The 13,994-nt window shown below is 45.7% G+C and overlaps 1 protein-coding gene across 1 annotated transcript in view; it reads right to left on the reverse strand.

Annotated features, from left to right (window-relative positions):
* LOC311248780 (pleckstrin homology-like domain family B member 1) overlaps positions 1 to 13,994 on the reverse strand; it is a gene marked incomplete at both ends in the record, with an annotated part of 138,719 nt that overhangs the window by 19,884 nt on the left and 104,841 nt on the right. Inside the window, 3 exon segments of the mRNA XM_084339608.1 lie at positions 3,316 to 3,670; positions 8,835 to 8,937; positions 12,931 to 13,053. Of these exon segments, the coding sequence (XP_084195734.1) occupies positions 3,316 to 3,670; positions 8,835 to 8,937; positions 12,931 to 13,053 (581 nt within the window).

The following is a 13,994-nucleotide window of genomic DNA, read 5'->3' on the forward strand; positions in this document are numbered from 1 at the left end:
GGGGGGATTTGAGCTGGAGCATATGTGTGTAGGGTTTTAGAAAATAGGTATTCGGGGTATATTATATACTAACATTTATATAATTGTAACTTCGCTGGATATACACGGTATACGGTTAAAATGTTATTATTGACTATTTTTGTTTTATCCTGTTTCTGTACTTGCATATATTTTAACCACCTTTACTGAAAGTTTCATTATACATTGTGTGTTGAGTACTGACTTTTAATAAGTTTTGTTTTGCAATAATAAAAAAAAAAAAAAAAAAAAAAAAAAGACTTCTTCTTCTTCTTCTTCAAACGCAGAGGACAGCAGACAAACCCAGCTGGTTCAGAGAGAGCCAGGTGCAGCCCGTTAGAGGAGGACAACAGACAAACCCAGCTGGTTCAGAGAGAGCCAGGTGCAGCCCGTTAGAGGAGGACAACAGACAAACCCAGCTGGTTCAGAGAGAGCCAGGTGCAGCCCGTTAGAGGAGGACAACAGACAAACCCAGCTGGTTCAGAGAGAGCCAGGTGCAGCCCGTTAGAGGAGGACCACAGACAAACCCAGCTGGTTCAGAGAGAGCCAGGTGCAGCCCGTTAGAGTAGGACAACAGACAAACCCAGCTGGTTCAGAGAGAGCCAGGTGCAGCCCGTTAGAGGAGGACAACAGACAAACCCAGCTGGTTCAGAGAGAGCCAGGTGCAGCCCGTTAGAGGAGGACAACAGACAAACCCAGCTGGTTCAGAGAGAGAGCCAGGTGGAGCCCGTTAGAGCAGGACAACAGACAAACCCAGCTGGTTCAGAGAGAGCCAGGTGCAGCCCGTTAGAGGAGGACCACAGACAAACCCAGCTGGTTCAGAGAGAGCCAGGTGCAGCCCGTTAGAGCAGGACAACAGACAAACCCAGCTGGTTCAGAGAGAGAGCCAGGTGCAGCCCGTTAGAGCAGGACAACAGACAAACCCAGCTGGTTCAGAGAGAGAGCCAGGTGCAGCCCGTTAGAGGAGGACAACAGACAAACCCAGCTGGTTCAGAGAGAGAGCCAGGTGCAGCCCGTTAGAGGAGGACAACAGACAAACCCAGCTGGTTCAGAGAGAGACAGGTGCAGCCCGTTAGAGGAGGACCACAGACAAACCCAGCTGGTTCAGAGAGAGCCAGGTGCAGCACGTTAGAGGAGGACAACAGACAAACCCAGCTGGTTCAGAGAGAGCCAGGTGCAGCCCGTTAGAGGAGGACAACAGACAAACCCAGCTGGTTCAGAGAGAGACAGGTGCAGCCCGTTAGAGGAGGACCACAGACAAACCCAGCTGGTTCAGAGGGAGCCAGGTGCAGCCCGTTAGAGCAGGACAACAGACAAACCCAGCTGGTTCAGAGAGAGAGCCAGGTGCAGCCCGTTAGAGGAGGACAACAGACAAACCCAGCTGGTTCAGAGAGAGACAGGTGCAGCCCGTTAGAGGAGGACAACAGACAAACCCAGCTGGTTCAGAGAGAGCCAGGTGCAGCCCGTTAGAGGAGGACCACAGACAAACCCAGCTGGTTCAGAGAGAGCCAGGTGCAGCCCGTTAGAGGAGGACCACAGACAAACCCAGCTGGTTCAGAGAGAGAGCCAGGTGCAGCCCGTTAGAGGAGGACAACAGACAAACCCAGCTGGTTCAGAGAGAGCCAGGTGCAGCCCGTTAGAGGAGGACAACAGACAAACCCAGCTGGTTCAGAGAGAGAGAGCCAGGTGCAGCCCGTTAGAGGAGGACAACAGACAAACCCAGCTGGTTCAGAGGGAGAGACAGGTGCAGCCCGTTAGAGGAGGACAGCAGACAAACCCAGCTGGTTCAGAGAGAGACAGGTGCAGCCCGTTAGAGGAGGACAACAGACAAACCCAGCTGGTTCAGAGAGAGAGCCAGGTGCAGCCCGTTAGAGGAGGACAACAGACAAACCCAGCTGGTTCAGAGAGAGCCAGGTGCAGCCCGTTAGAGGAGGACCACAGACAAACCCAGCTGGTTCAGAGAGAGCCAGGTGCAGCCCGTTAGAGGAGGACAACAGACAAACCCAGCTGGTTCAGAGAGAGCCAGGTGCAGCCCGTTAGAGGAGGACAACAGACAAACCCAGCTGGTTCAGAGAGAGACAGGTGCAGCCCGTTAGAGGAGGACAACAGACAAACCCAGCTGGTTCAGAGAGAGACAGGTGCAGCCCGTTAGAGGAGGACAACAGACAAACCCAGCTGGTTCAGAGAGAGCCAGGTGCAGCCCGTTAGAGGAGGACAACAGACAAACCCAGCTGGTTCAGAGAGAGCCAGGTGCAGCCCGTTAGAGGAGGACAACAGACAAACCCAGCTGGTTCTGAGAGAGCCAGGTGCAGCCCGTTAGAGGAGGACAACAGACAAACCCAGCTGGTTCAGAGAGCCAGGTGCAGCCCGTTAGAGGAGGACAACAGACAAACCCAGCTGGTTCAGAGAGAGCCAGGTGCAGCCCGTTAGAGGAGGACAACAGACAAACCCAGCTGGTTCAGAGAGAGCCAGGTGCAGCCCGTTAGAGGAGGACAACAGACAAACCCAGCTGGTTCAGAGAGAGCCAGGTGCAGCCCGTTAGAGGAGGACCACAGACAAACCCAGCTGGTTCAGAGAGAGACAGGTGCAGCCCGTTAGAGCAGGACAACAGACAAACCCAGCTGGTTCAGAGAGAGAGCCAGGTGCAGCCCGTTAGAGGAGGACAACAGACAAACCCAGCTGGTTCAGAGGGAGCCAGGTGCAGCCCGTTAGAGGAGGACAACAGACAAACCCAGCTGGTTCTGAGAGAGCCAGGTGCAGTACGGAACATATCACCATCTAGTGCAACAATGTACAAACATGCCAGAGTGAAACCAGAGTGGTTTGGTCTTACCAACGATGTTTTTGCTAACATACCCAATACACCGGACGTTGTTTTTGTTGACACCAGCCACGGAGAGGTGCTGGTCATAGAAGTAGGCTGTACCTTTGACCTGTACATGGACCAGGCTTTCCGGGACAAGTATATCAAATACCAACCACTGCTCAGTGTGATGGCTGACCTTGGGTATAGGTGTAGATATGGTGTACTTGTGTTCGGAAGTCTTGGCCATGTACACAAATCCACCATGACCGGTCTGAGAATTGCTGCAATGTCTAAAAGAAAAGCCAAACAAATTGCCAAATATTGCTCTGTCTCTCAGCTATTATTGGCAGCTTAGCCGCGTGGAGAAGGAGGTGCTGTGTGTCCCTTAAGTGTTCAGTGCTGCTTGGCCCCGATACATTTGATTCCCTGTTTATGTAATATAATTTGTGGAACCAAATAAAGTATTAAAAGTATTAAAGTGTGTGTAGTACCTGGACATGTTGTCGGGGGAGCAGGCGGAGTTGTTCCCCGTCGACACACTGGTGTCCATGCTGTCCGAGCTCTCCAGACTCAGGGTGTCGTAGGGTTGCTCGCCCGCCGACGGGGGCTGGTGGTGGAGGATGGAGTGGTGCACCAGGGGGGGGGGACCCCCCGCCACGGAGCGCTGGCTCGGCCCCGGCGAGTAGGCCATGGCCGGGGAGTAGGAGGAGGCGGCGGGGGGGGGGGCGGTGTTGTGGAGGTGGTGCTGCGAACCGTGCATCGCCTCCCACTGGCTCTGAGCCTCCACTGCAGCCCTCTGCTTCAGCTCGGCCAATCGACGACGCTGCTCCTCGATCACCTGATGGCCTGGGGGGGAGGAGGGGGGGGGGGGGGGGGAGGGGGGGGTTATGGATCACGTATGACCAGTTATTCTGCTCCGTTTCGGCCGGTGATTCCACAGCCGATACTACAGCACCAGCACCGCGCACAGGGGTGTAGAGTACTTGAGTAATTGTACTTTGTTACAATACTTACAGTAAGTACTGTTTTCGGGGATTTGTACTTTACTCGAGTATTATTAGGTTTGTATACTTGTATACTTTTACTCAATTACATTTTAGAGAAAAGGTCCAACTATTTTAATTAGTATATTTTGTTTCTCTGGCCGAACTGACGTTAACGTTATTAATCCTGCGGCCGCGCTTTATTTAAAAACAGCCAATCAAATCCCCATCAATGGAAAATGAACCCGCCCACACCCGTGCTGATTGGTCCTTGTGCAAGACTAGAAAGTGGGGATCTTTGATTAAACACCTGCTATCAGAAGAATAGACAGTCAGAAAAAAGGTTTTAACTTTAAGTAGATTTTCTTTAACTTTTACTCAAGTGTGTTTTTAGCCAGATACTCTTTACTTTTACTTGAGTAAGATTTTGAGACAGTACCCATACTTTCACTTAAGTATAATTTATGGGTACTTTTTACACCCCGGTCCACGCATAGCCCTCGCTCCGTATCTCAAAGCCCACGCTGGGGTCAAAACAAACACCGGAGCGCTTCCCCATCACAGAGAGAGGTATCAGGAGGGAGGGAGAGAGGGGGAGAGAGAGAGAGAGAGGGGGAGAGAGAGAGAGAGAGAGAGAGAGAGAGAGAGAGAGAGAGAGAGAGAGAGAGAGAGGGAGAGGGAGAGGGAGAGGGAGAGGGAGAGAGAGAGAGAGAGAGAGAGAGAGAGAGAGAGAGAGAGAGAGAGAGAGAGAGAGAGAGAGAGAGAGAGAGAGATCCATGCTCCTGTCCACCAGGATAGCAACCTTGAAAAAGGCTCCCAAGGTCCATACCAGCCTGCGGAGTTTTTAGGAGTTGTGCAAGTGAACGCTGAACACATGCAATACTATCGACTTCTCCGCGGGAAGGAGCGTTCATGAAGGAGGGAGGAGGGGCAGAGTATGAAGACAGTGGACGACCGGGGTGGCTACGTGGTGCAGTGGGCAAGGCGCTCACCACAACCACCTCATCGCGGCCCTCGCAGGAATGGGAGTGGCTGGATCTGCGCTGACATGGCTGACATCATACCTCAATGACCGCTCCTACCAAGTGTCATGGAGAGGGACTCTGTCGGCCACCCGCCCCCTCCGGACGGGTGTCCCCCAGGGCTTCTCTTCTCCCTCTACACTAAATCACTGGGTAACATAATCACGTCTCATGGCTTCTCATATCATTGTTATGCCGATGATACTCAACTCTTCCTCTCCTTCCCTCCCTCAGATATCCACGTCTCTGAGCGGATCTCGGCCTGTCTGTCCGACATCTCCGCCTGGATGACGACCAACCACCTCAAACTGAACCTAAGCAAAACAGAATTGCTCCACCTGCCGGCCAAATCCTCCCCCCTGACCGACCTCTCCATCACAGTCGAGAATGCAGCTGTGACCGCGTCGCCGACCGCCAAGAACCTTGGTGTTGTCCTCGACGACCAGCTGAACTTCTCTGCTCACATCGCAGCGACAACCAGAACCTGCAGATTCCTCCTGAGCAACGTCAGAAAGATACGCCCCTTCCTGACAAAAGAAGCCACCCAACTCCTCGTCCAATCAACAGTCATCTCCCGCCTCGACTACTGCAACGCACTGCTAGCTGGCCTCCCGGCCACTGCCACCAAGCCTCTTCAACTCATTCAAAACGCAGCGGCCCGCCTGATCTCAAACCTACCGAAGTCGGCCCATGTCACCCCACTTCTTAGGGACCTGCACTGGCTCCCCATTGCTGCACGTATCCGCTTCAAGGCCCTCGACCTAGCATACCGTGCGGCAAAGGGAACCGCTCCCGCCTACCTCCGGTCAATGGTCTCTAACTACACACCCTCAAGACCCCTACGCTCTGCATCTTCTGGCCGCCTCAGATCTACTCCTATCCAAGCTCCCGGAGGGTCATCAAAGAGAAGCCGCCTATTCTCAGTCCTTGCCCCACAATGGTGGAATGAACTACCCATCCCAGTTAGGACAGCCGAATCCCGTCCAATCTTTCGCCGTCGACTAAAGACTCACTTCTTCAACCATTATCTGAAATGATAAAAAAAAAATAAAAAATCTAACCCCGACTAACCTTAATGTCATGCACTTGTCCTAATAAACTAACCTACACTGTAACACGCAACACTTTGATGAACATTGTTACTCAGCTGATAGAGTTATACCCTTCTTGCTGTCTTGTCGCACAGAACTTGTAAGTCGCTTTGGATAAAAGCGTCAGCTAAATGACTAAATGTAAATGTAAATGTAAATACTGGAGACGCTGGGTTCGCCTGTTCGAGCCCAGCGCTCCACATTGCTTTCAGTTTAGCTGGTCGTCCGTACTAATACAATTGGCCGTATTAGGGGGTGGGAAACTGATGGGTGGGGATCGGGCGTTGTGGACAGCGACTCCTACAGGTCGGTTGGTGCACCTGCGCAGTAGAATCAGGAAGCGATGGGGGCGGCGCCCCTCCAAAGCCCAGACCCCTGACGCTGAAAGATCGCGCCGCGCAGATGAAAAGATGCGACTGCTGTTACCTCAAGTACCGGAGGGGACTTGTGCTATGTATGACTTAGTCCACATTGCAGCCGGCTTGTGGGAGGCAAGAAACAGCGTTCGAGACAGGGGAGGATTGAATTGGATGATACGAAATTGGGATGGGAGAAAAAATAGAAAATGGGAGAAAAAGTGGACAAAAAAAAAAGACAGTGGACGACCAATCAGGAGGCCGAGAGACACGGGACATAAATAAATGAACCGGAAGTAGGGTTGGGTACCGTTCACATTTGAACCGATACCGGTACCAGTGTAAATCGATACCGGGACCCAGCGTTACCTTTTTTTCTCTGTACTTTAGTCTTTAAAAATGTAATCTACCTACCTCAGTTGTTCACCCAGGATCTGACTTGATTCAACAACAACAAAGCAGTCGGGGCAGAAAACGGTTGCAAGTGTGGTTTACACTTTACAAAGCTAGATGCAATATTATATATTATATATATATTAACAAATTGTTCTAAATGAATAATAATGATAATAAATCATTTGAAGTTTGGAATTTCCTTTTGCATGTATAGCGTGTGAACGTCGACGTGAACGTGCGGCACGCTTCATAGGTTTTGTTTCACGGTAACGCTGACGTCATAAAAAATTAAATAAAAGAATACGTTTACAGTACCGAAATGTAGCACCGGTGGATCTCACACGAATCGGTACTCGTTAGTAACGACGTGATTTGGTCGGTACTAGGGATGCTCGATATTGGCTTTTTTACCGATACCGATATACCGATATTGTCAAACTCTTAATTTCCGATACCGATATCAACCTATATATGTAGGGTTCCCCCCCCCCAAAAAATGGAATAATTTCAGGTAATTAACATTACATATCTCTTGTTGTGGAATTAACACAACATTATGCATACTTTTGACAATAAATAAAATCAGAATTTGTTCTTGATTTATTTTTTTATTTTTTTTAAAGATAATTTTTTTTGCGTTTTATCGCTTTATTGCTACTGCACAGTCCAGTAGAGAGAGACAGAGGAGGAATGGGAGACAGAGTGGGGGGAAAACATTTGGCAAATAACGACGGGTTCGGGAGTCGAACCCGGGTCGGCCGTGTCGCGGCTGAGCGCGCTATGTGGTTCGCCACTGGGGCGCCCGATTTCTTTTCTTTTGAAAACCGATACCGATATTTTCCGATATCACATTTTAATGCCGATATCGGCCGATAATATCGGTAGGCCGATAATATCGGACATCACTAGTCGGTACCCTTAAAAAGTACCGGATTCGGTACCACATCCCTAACCAGAAGACCGGTCCCACTCTCAAGACACAGTGACCCGTCTACCTGCAGGGCCTTGCGTGAGCTGCTGCGCTGACACAACGCGACGTACGTAACGTACCAAACACAGAGAGCAAGGCGGACCCTGTGATCAGAATGTACCACCCCTGGAAACCAACGCAGAGGATCGTCGAGATCATTGAAGCTATACATGATTTTTGTTCACGTGTTCAACGTTTGCAAAGGGTTTGAATTACGATGACTTCTGTACGTTAGAAAAGGCTAAACATCTTCATCTTCTATTTCCAAGTCAAACTCTTCACATGATATCTCACGGAGCTAGAATGTATATACATGTAACTGTTTTAGCAGATAATAAAAAATAAAGAAAGATTATTACTCTTTTGTGTTTAATCTTCCGTGTGAATATTGCCTTCTATTATTATGGACCGTTTACATTCGTACACTCGTCGTTTCTGTGAATGAGGGAAACCTCAGGAGATTAGGATTTTAAATAAATAAAGGTTGTGACTCCCAGGTGTGTTAACCCCTTCACTGCCGCACTACAAAACGGTTAACCCTTTCACTGCGACAACACACGGAAGGTTAACCCTTTCACTGCCACACAACAGCCGGGTAACCCTTTCACTGTGACCACTGTCGGTAGTGTGATAGTAAAGGGTTAACCTTCTGTCGTGTGGCAGTGAAAGGGTTAAAGTCTGCTGGTCAGTCACCTCTCTGCTGCAGGGCCAGCTGTCTCTTGTTAAAGGGTTAAAGTCTGCTGGTCAGTCACCTCTCTGCTGCAGGGCTGTCTCTTGTTAAAGGGTTAAAGTCTGCTGGTCAGTCACCTCTCTGCTGCAGGGCTGTCTCTTGTTAAAGGGTTAAAGTCTGCTGGTCAGTCACCTCTCTGCTGCAGGGCTGTCTCTTGTTAAAGGGTTAAAGTCTGCTGGTCAGTCACCTCTCTGCTGCAGAGCTGTCTCTTGTTAAAGGGTTAAAGTCTGCTGGTCAGTCACCTCTCTGCTGCAGGGCTGTCTCTTGTTAAAGGGTTAAAGTCTGCTGGTCAGTCACCTCTCTGCTGCAGGGCTGTCTCTTGTTAAAGGGTTAAAGTCTGCTGGTCAGTCACCTCTCTGCTGCAGGGCTGTCTCTTGTTAAAGGGTTAAAGTCTGCTGGTCAGTCACCTCTCTGCTGCAGGGCTGTCTCTTGTTAAAGGGTTAAAGTCTGCTGGTCAGTCACCTCTCTGCTGCAGGGCCAGCTGTCTCTTGTTCTCGATGTCCTGCAGGGTGGCAGCCAGGTTCCGGGGCAGACTGCCAGTACTGTTGGCGCCCAGCAGGGGGCTCTGTCAGGACACAGAACGGTACAAAGCCATTAGCCATCACAAATATAACAAAGTAGCCATAACAAATACAACAAAGTAGCCATTAAAAATATAACAAAGTAGCCATTAAAAATATAACAAAGTAGCCATAACAAATATAACAAAGTAGCCATTAAAAATATAACAAAGTAGCCATTAAAAATATAACAAAGTAGCCATCACAAATATAACAAAGTAGCCATCACAAATATAACAACGTAGCCATTACAAATATAACAAAGTAGCCATAAAAAATACAACAAAGTAGCCATAACAAATATAACAAAGTAGCCATAACAAATATAACAAAGTAGCCATTAAAAATATAACAAAGTAGCCATTACAAATATAACAAAGTAGCCATCACAAATATAACAAAGTAGCCATTAAAAATATAACAAAGTAGCCATAACAAATACAACAAAGTAGCCATAACAAATATAACAAAGTAGCCATAACAAATATAACAAAGTAGCCATCACAAATATAACAAAGTAGCCATAAAAAATATAACAAAGTAGCCATAACAAATATAACAAAGTAGCCATCACAAATATAACAAAGTAGCCATAACAAATATAACAAAGTAGCCATAACAAATACAACAAAGTAGCCATAACAAATATAACAAAGTAGCCATTAAAAATATAACAAAGTAGCCATAACAAATACAACAAAGTAGCCATAACAAATATAACAAAGTAGCCATTACAAATATAACAAAGTAGCCATTACAAATATAACAAAGTAGCCATTACAAATATAACAAAGTAGTCATTACAAATATAACAAAGTAGCCATTACAAATATAACAAAGTAGCCAGAACAAATATAACAAAGTAGCCATCACAAATATAACAAAGTAGCCAGAACAAATATAACAAAGTAGCCATAACAAATACAACAAAGTAGCAATTACCAATATAACAAAGTAGCCATTACAAATATAACAAAGTATCCATTACAAATACAACAAAGTAGCCTTTACAAATATAACAAAGTAGCCATAACAAATACAACAAAGTAGCAATTACCAATATAACAAAGTAGCCATTACAAATATAACAAAGTAGCCATTACAAATATAACAAAGTAGCCATTACAAATATAACAAAGTAGCCATCACAAATATAACAAAGTAGCCATTACAAATACAACAAAGTAGCCATAACAAATATAACAAAGTGGGCATAACAAATATAACAAAGTAGCCATTAAAAATACAACAAAGTAGCCATTACAAATATAACAAAGTAGCCATTACAAATATAACAAAGTAGCCATAACAAATACAAAAAAGTAGCCATTACAAATATAACAAAGTAGCCATAACAAATATAACAAAGTAGCCATAACAAATATAACAAAGTAGCCATAACAAATATAACAAAGTAGCCATTACAAATACAACAAAGTAGCCATTAAAAATACAACAAAGTAGCCATAACAAATACAACAAAGTAGCCATCACAAATACAACAAAGTAGCCATAACAAATATAACAAAGTAGCCATAACAAATATAACAAAGTAGCCATAACAAATATAACAAAGTAGCCATTACAAATACAACAAAGTAGCCATAACAAATACAACAAAGTAGCCATAACAAATATAACAAAGTAGCCATTACAAATACAACAAAGTAGCCATAACAAATACAACAAAGTAGCCATAACAAATATAACAAAGTAGCCATTAAAAATACAACAAAGTAGCCATTACAAATATAACAAAGTAGCCATTACAAATATAACAAAGTAGCCATAACAAATACAAAAAAGTAGCCATTACAAATATAACAAAGTAGCCATAACAAATATAACAAAGTAGCCATAACAAATATAACAAAGTAGCCATAACAAATACAACAAAGTAGCCATAACAAATACAACAAAGTAGCCATAACAAATACAACAAAGTAGCCTTTACAATGAAGTTCAATACAGATTGTGTTTCCTCACAAAGTATGAATCAGTGCTCAATGTAGACTCACTGTAACACTAACTCATCCATTCTACATTCACTGCACACAACACCCTTTAAACATCTACCTTAAACATCCACTCACTTTAGACACTTTTTTAAACATTACACTATATTTTTATTTATTCCTACAAATTTGCACTACCTCTTCTACCTCATGTTTGCATTTAGTTTTTTCTGCATTTTGTAAATCTTTGCTTTGCATATTGTATATTGTTTGGTCTTTACTCTTTTACTATTTAACTTTTGTTTTACAGTATGAAGCACAATCACAGGCGGCTCATACAGAACCAAGCATCTCACTGTAATGTACCTTCTATGTGACCAATAGAAACAGAACTTGCATGTTTCGCTGTTCTCTCTGTTCCAAAGGGACGCTCTACCTAACAACACGTTTCAAGTTCAAGTTTGTTTATCATGTCACAACAAAATACAGAATACTTTATATGAAATGCTTATTTCTGAAAGAGCCCCAGAGAGTGTGCTACATACAGTAAAAAAGAAAGTAAGTTACAAAAAAAAGTAATTAAGAAGTAAGTAAAAGTAAGTGAAGTCAATATACAATATACAATACAGAGTAAAATGAGCAACAGTGAGGTACAATGCAGAAATGAGATGTGGTACAAAACTTAGGTTAGGGTGCAAATGAGGTATGAATGCAGTGCAAATCTCTTTACTAATAGATAAACATTCTGGCAGGTCAGTGTCCAAATGTCAGCAGGAGGCTCATAACATGAACACCAGGGGGCAGTGTAGCTCATAACATGAACACCAGGGGCAGTGTAGCTCATAACATGAACACCAGGGGGCAGTGTAGCTCATAACATGAACACCAGGGGCAGTGTAGCTCATAACATGAACACCAGGGGCAGTGTAGCTCATAACATGAACACCAGGGGGCAGTGTAGCTCATAACATGAACACCAGGGGCAGTGTAGCTCATAACATGAACACCAGGGGCAGTGTAGCTCATAACATGAACACCAGGGGCAGTGTAGCTCATAACATGAACACCAGGGGCAGTGTAGCTCATAACATGAACACCAGGGGCAGTGTACCAGACGTGAACGTTCCTAACTACACAAGTAAATGAGCCAGAAGTACATCTTCTTTACACAGTGAGTGAACTACGCGCGTGCGCACACACACACACACACACACACACACACGCGCACACACACACACACACACACACACACACACACACACACACACACACACACACACACACACAGGTCACTTTAAAAACATAAATGTATGTTTTTGTATTGTATAGTTAGTATAGTATAGTTGCATAGCATAACTGTATATTGTATAGTAGTAGTAGTGTATATAGGACTCATTACCTTTAATTCGTAAGCTTAGCATTGTATAGTATTTTATCTTAGTACCACTACCTTTTATCATGTCTATCTATTATCCATTCTATTTTATTCTATTATTATTTGTATTTTTTTGCACAATCAAAGCGGGCATGGCCATCTTCATGTCCCTACATGTCTCATGTATGTATGTGACGAATAAATCTCTTGAATAATGGAACAACATTCCGAATACCATCAAAACCACTCAGCGATGGAAATAAATGTAACTAATTTTTTTTTTAAATGCGTAATCCTGATGGAATTTGTTTGCATACCATGTGTATTCTTAAATGTGTCTAAATCAAATCAAATCAAACCTTGGAGGGCTGGGCGATATGGCCTAAAAATAAAACGTTCACCAATCTTCGCTTACATTTAATTTTTATAATAATATATATTATATATAAAAGGTTACTCTTGATCAAACAAAGATGAATGTCCCTATTGGGATTAATAAAGTGCAAATCTAACTTTCACCAAACATCCCTTTTTGTAAAATAAAAAAAAAAAAAGTACAAAAAAATAATAATAAAAATAAATTAAAATCAATTTTCATTTTTAAACATCGTCCTCAATCATGAATTTGAATGAATGGATCAAATCCATGTATCGCCCGGCAGCCCCACCTTGGAGGAGGCGTTGCGTCCCAGCGTGGCCGCGGCGTGGTGCAGCTGCAGGGGCGAGCCGGGACTCGCTTTGGGCCGGTGGACCGACTGTCCCGCGTCACTGTCCAGCTTGGAGCGGAACACCTGGAGAGAGGAGAGGAGAGGAGAGGAGAGGAGAGGAGAGGAGAGGAGAGGAGAGGAGAGGAGAGGAGAGGAGAGGATAGAGAAGAGAGGAGAGAGAAGAGAGGAGAGGAGAGGAGAGGAGAGGAGAGGAGAGGAGAGGAGAGGAAAGGAGCAGAGGAGAAGAGAGGAGAGGATATTAGAGGAGAAGAGGAGAGGATATTAGAGGAGATGAGAGGAGAGGAGAGGAGCAGAGGAGAGAGGAGAGGAGAGGATATTAGAGGAGAGGATATTAGAGGAGAGGAGAGGAGAGGAGAGGAGCAGAGGAGAGAGGAGAGGAGAGGATATTAGAGGAGAAGAGGAGAGGATATTAGAGGAGAGGAGAGGAGCAGAGGAGAAGAGAGGAGAGGAGAGGAGCAGAGGAGAAGAGAGGAGAGGATATTAGAGGAGAAGAGGAGAGGAGAGGATATTAGAGGAGATGAGAGGAGAGGAGCAGAGGAGAGAGAAGAGAGAAGAGAGGAGAGAGGGGAGGGGAGAGGAGAGGAGAGGAGAGGAGAGGAGAGGAGAGGAGAGGAGAGGAGAGGAGGAGAGGAGAGGAGAGGAGAGGAGAGGAGAGGAGAGGAGAGGAGAGGAGAGGAGGAGAGGAGAGGAGAGAGGAGCAGAGGAGCAGAGGAGAAGAGAGGAGAGGATATTAGAGGAGAAGAGGAGAGGATATTAGAGGAGATGAGAGGAGAGGAGCAGAGGAGAGAGGAGAGAGAAGAGGAGAGGAGAGGAGAGGAGAGGGGAGAGGAGAGGAGAGGAGAGGAGAGGAGAGGAGAGGAGAGGAGAGGAGAGGAGAGGAGAGGAGAGGAGAGGAGAGGAGAGAACCAACCCGTGAAGAGAGCGCGTACACACGACGTGAACTCTGAACTCTGATGACGACGGCAGACAGGAGAGCCGGGGGCCAGGTCGAAAACACGGAGACG

This window comes from Notolepis coatsorum (genome assembly GCF_963971535.1).
Source record: "Notolepis coatsorum genome assembly, contig: SCAFFOLD_330, whole genome shotgun sequence".
In the NCBI taxonomy this organism is placed as follows: domain Eukaryota; kingdom Metazoa; phylum Chordata; class Actinopteri; order Aulopiformes; family Paralepididae; genus Notolepis; species Notolepis coatsorum.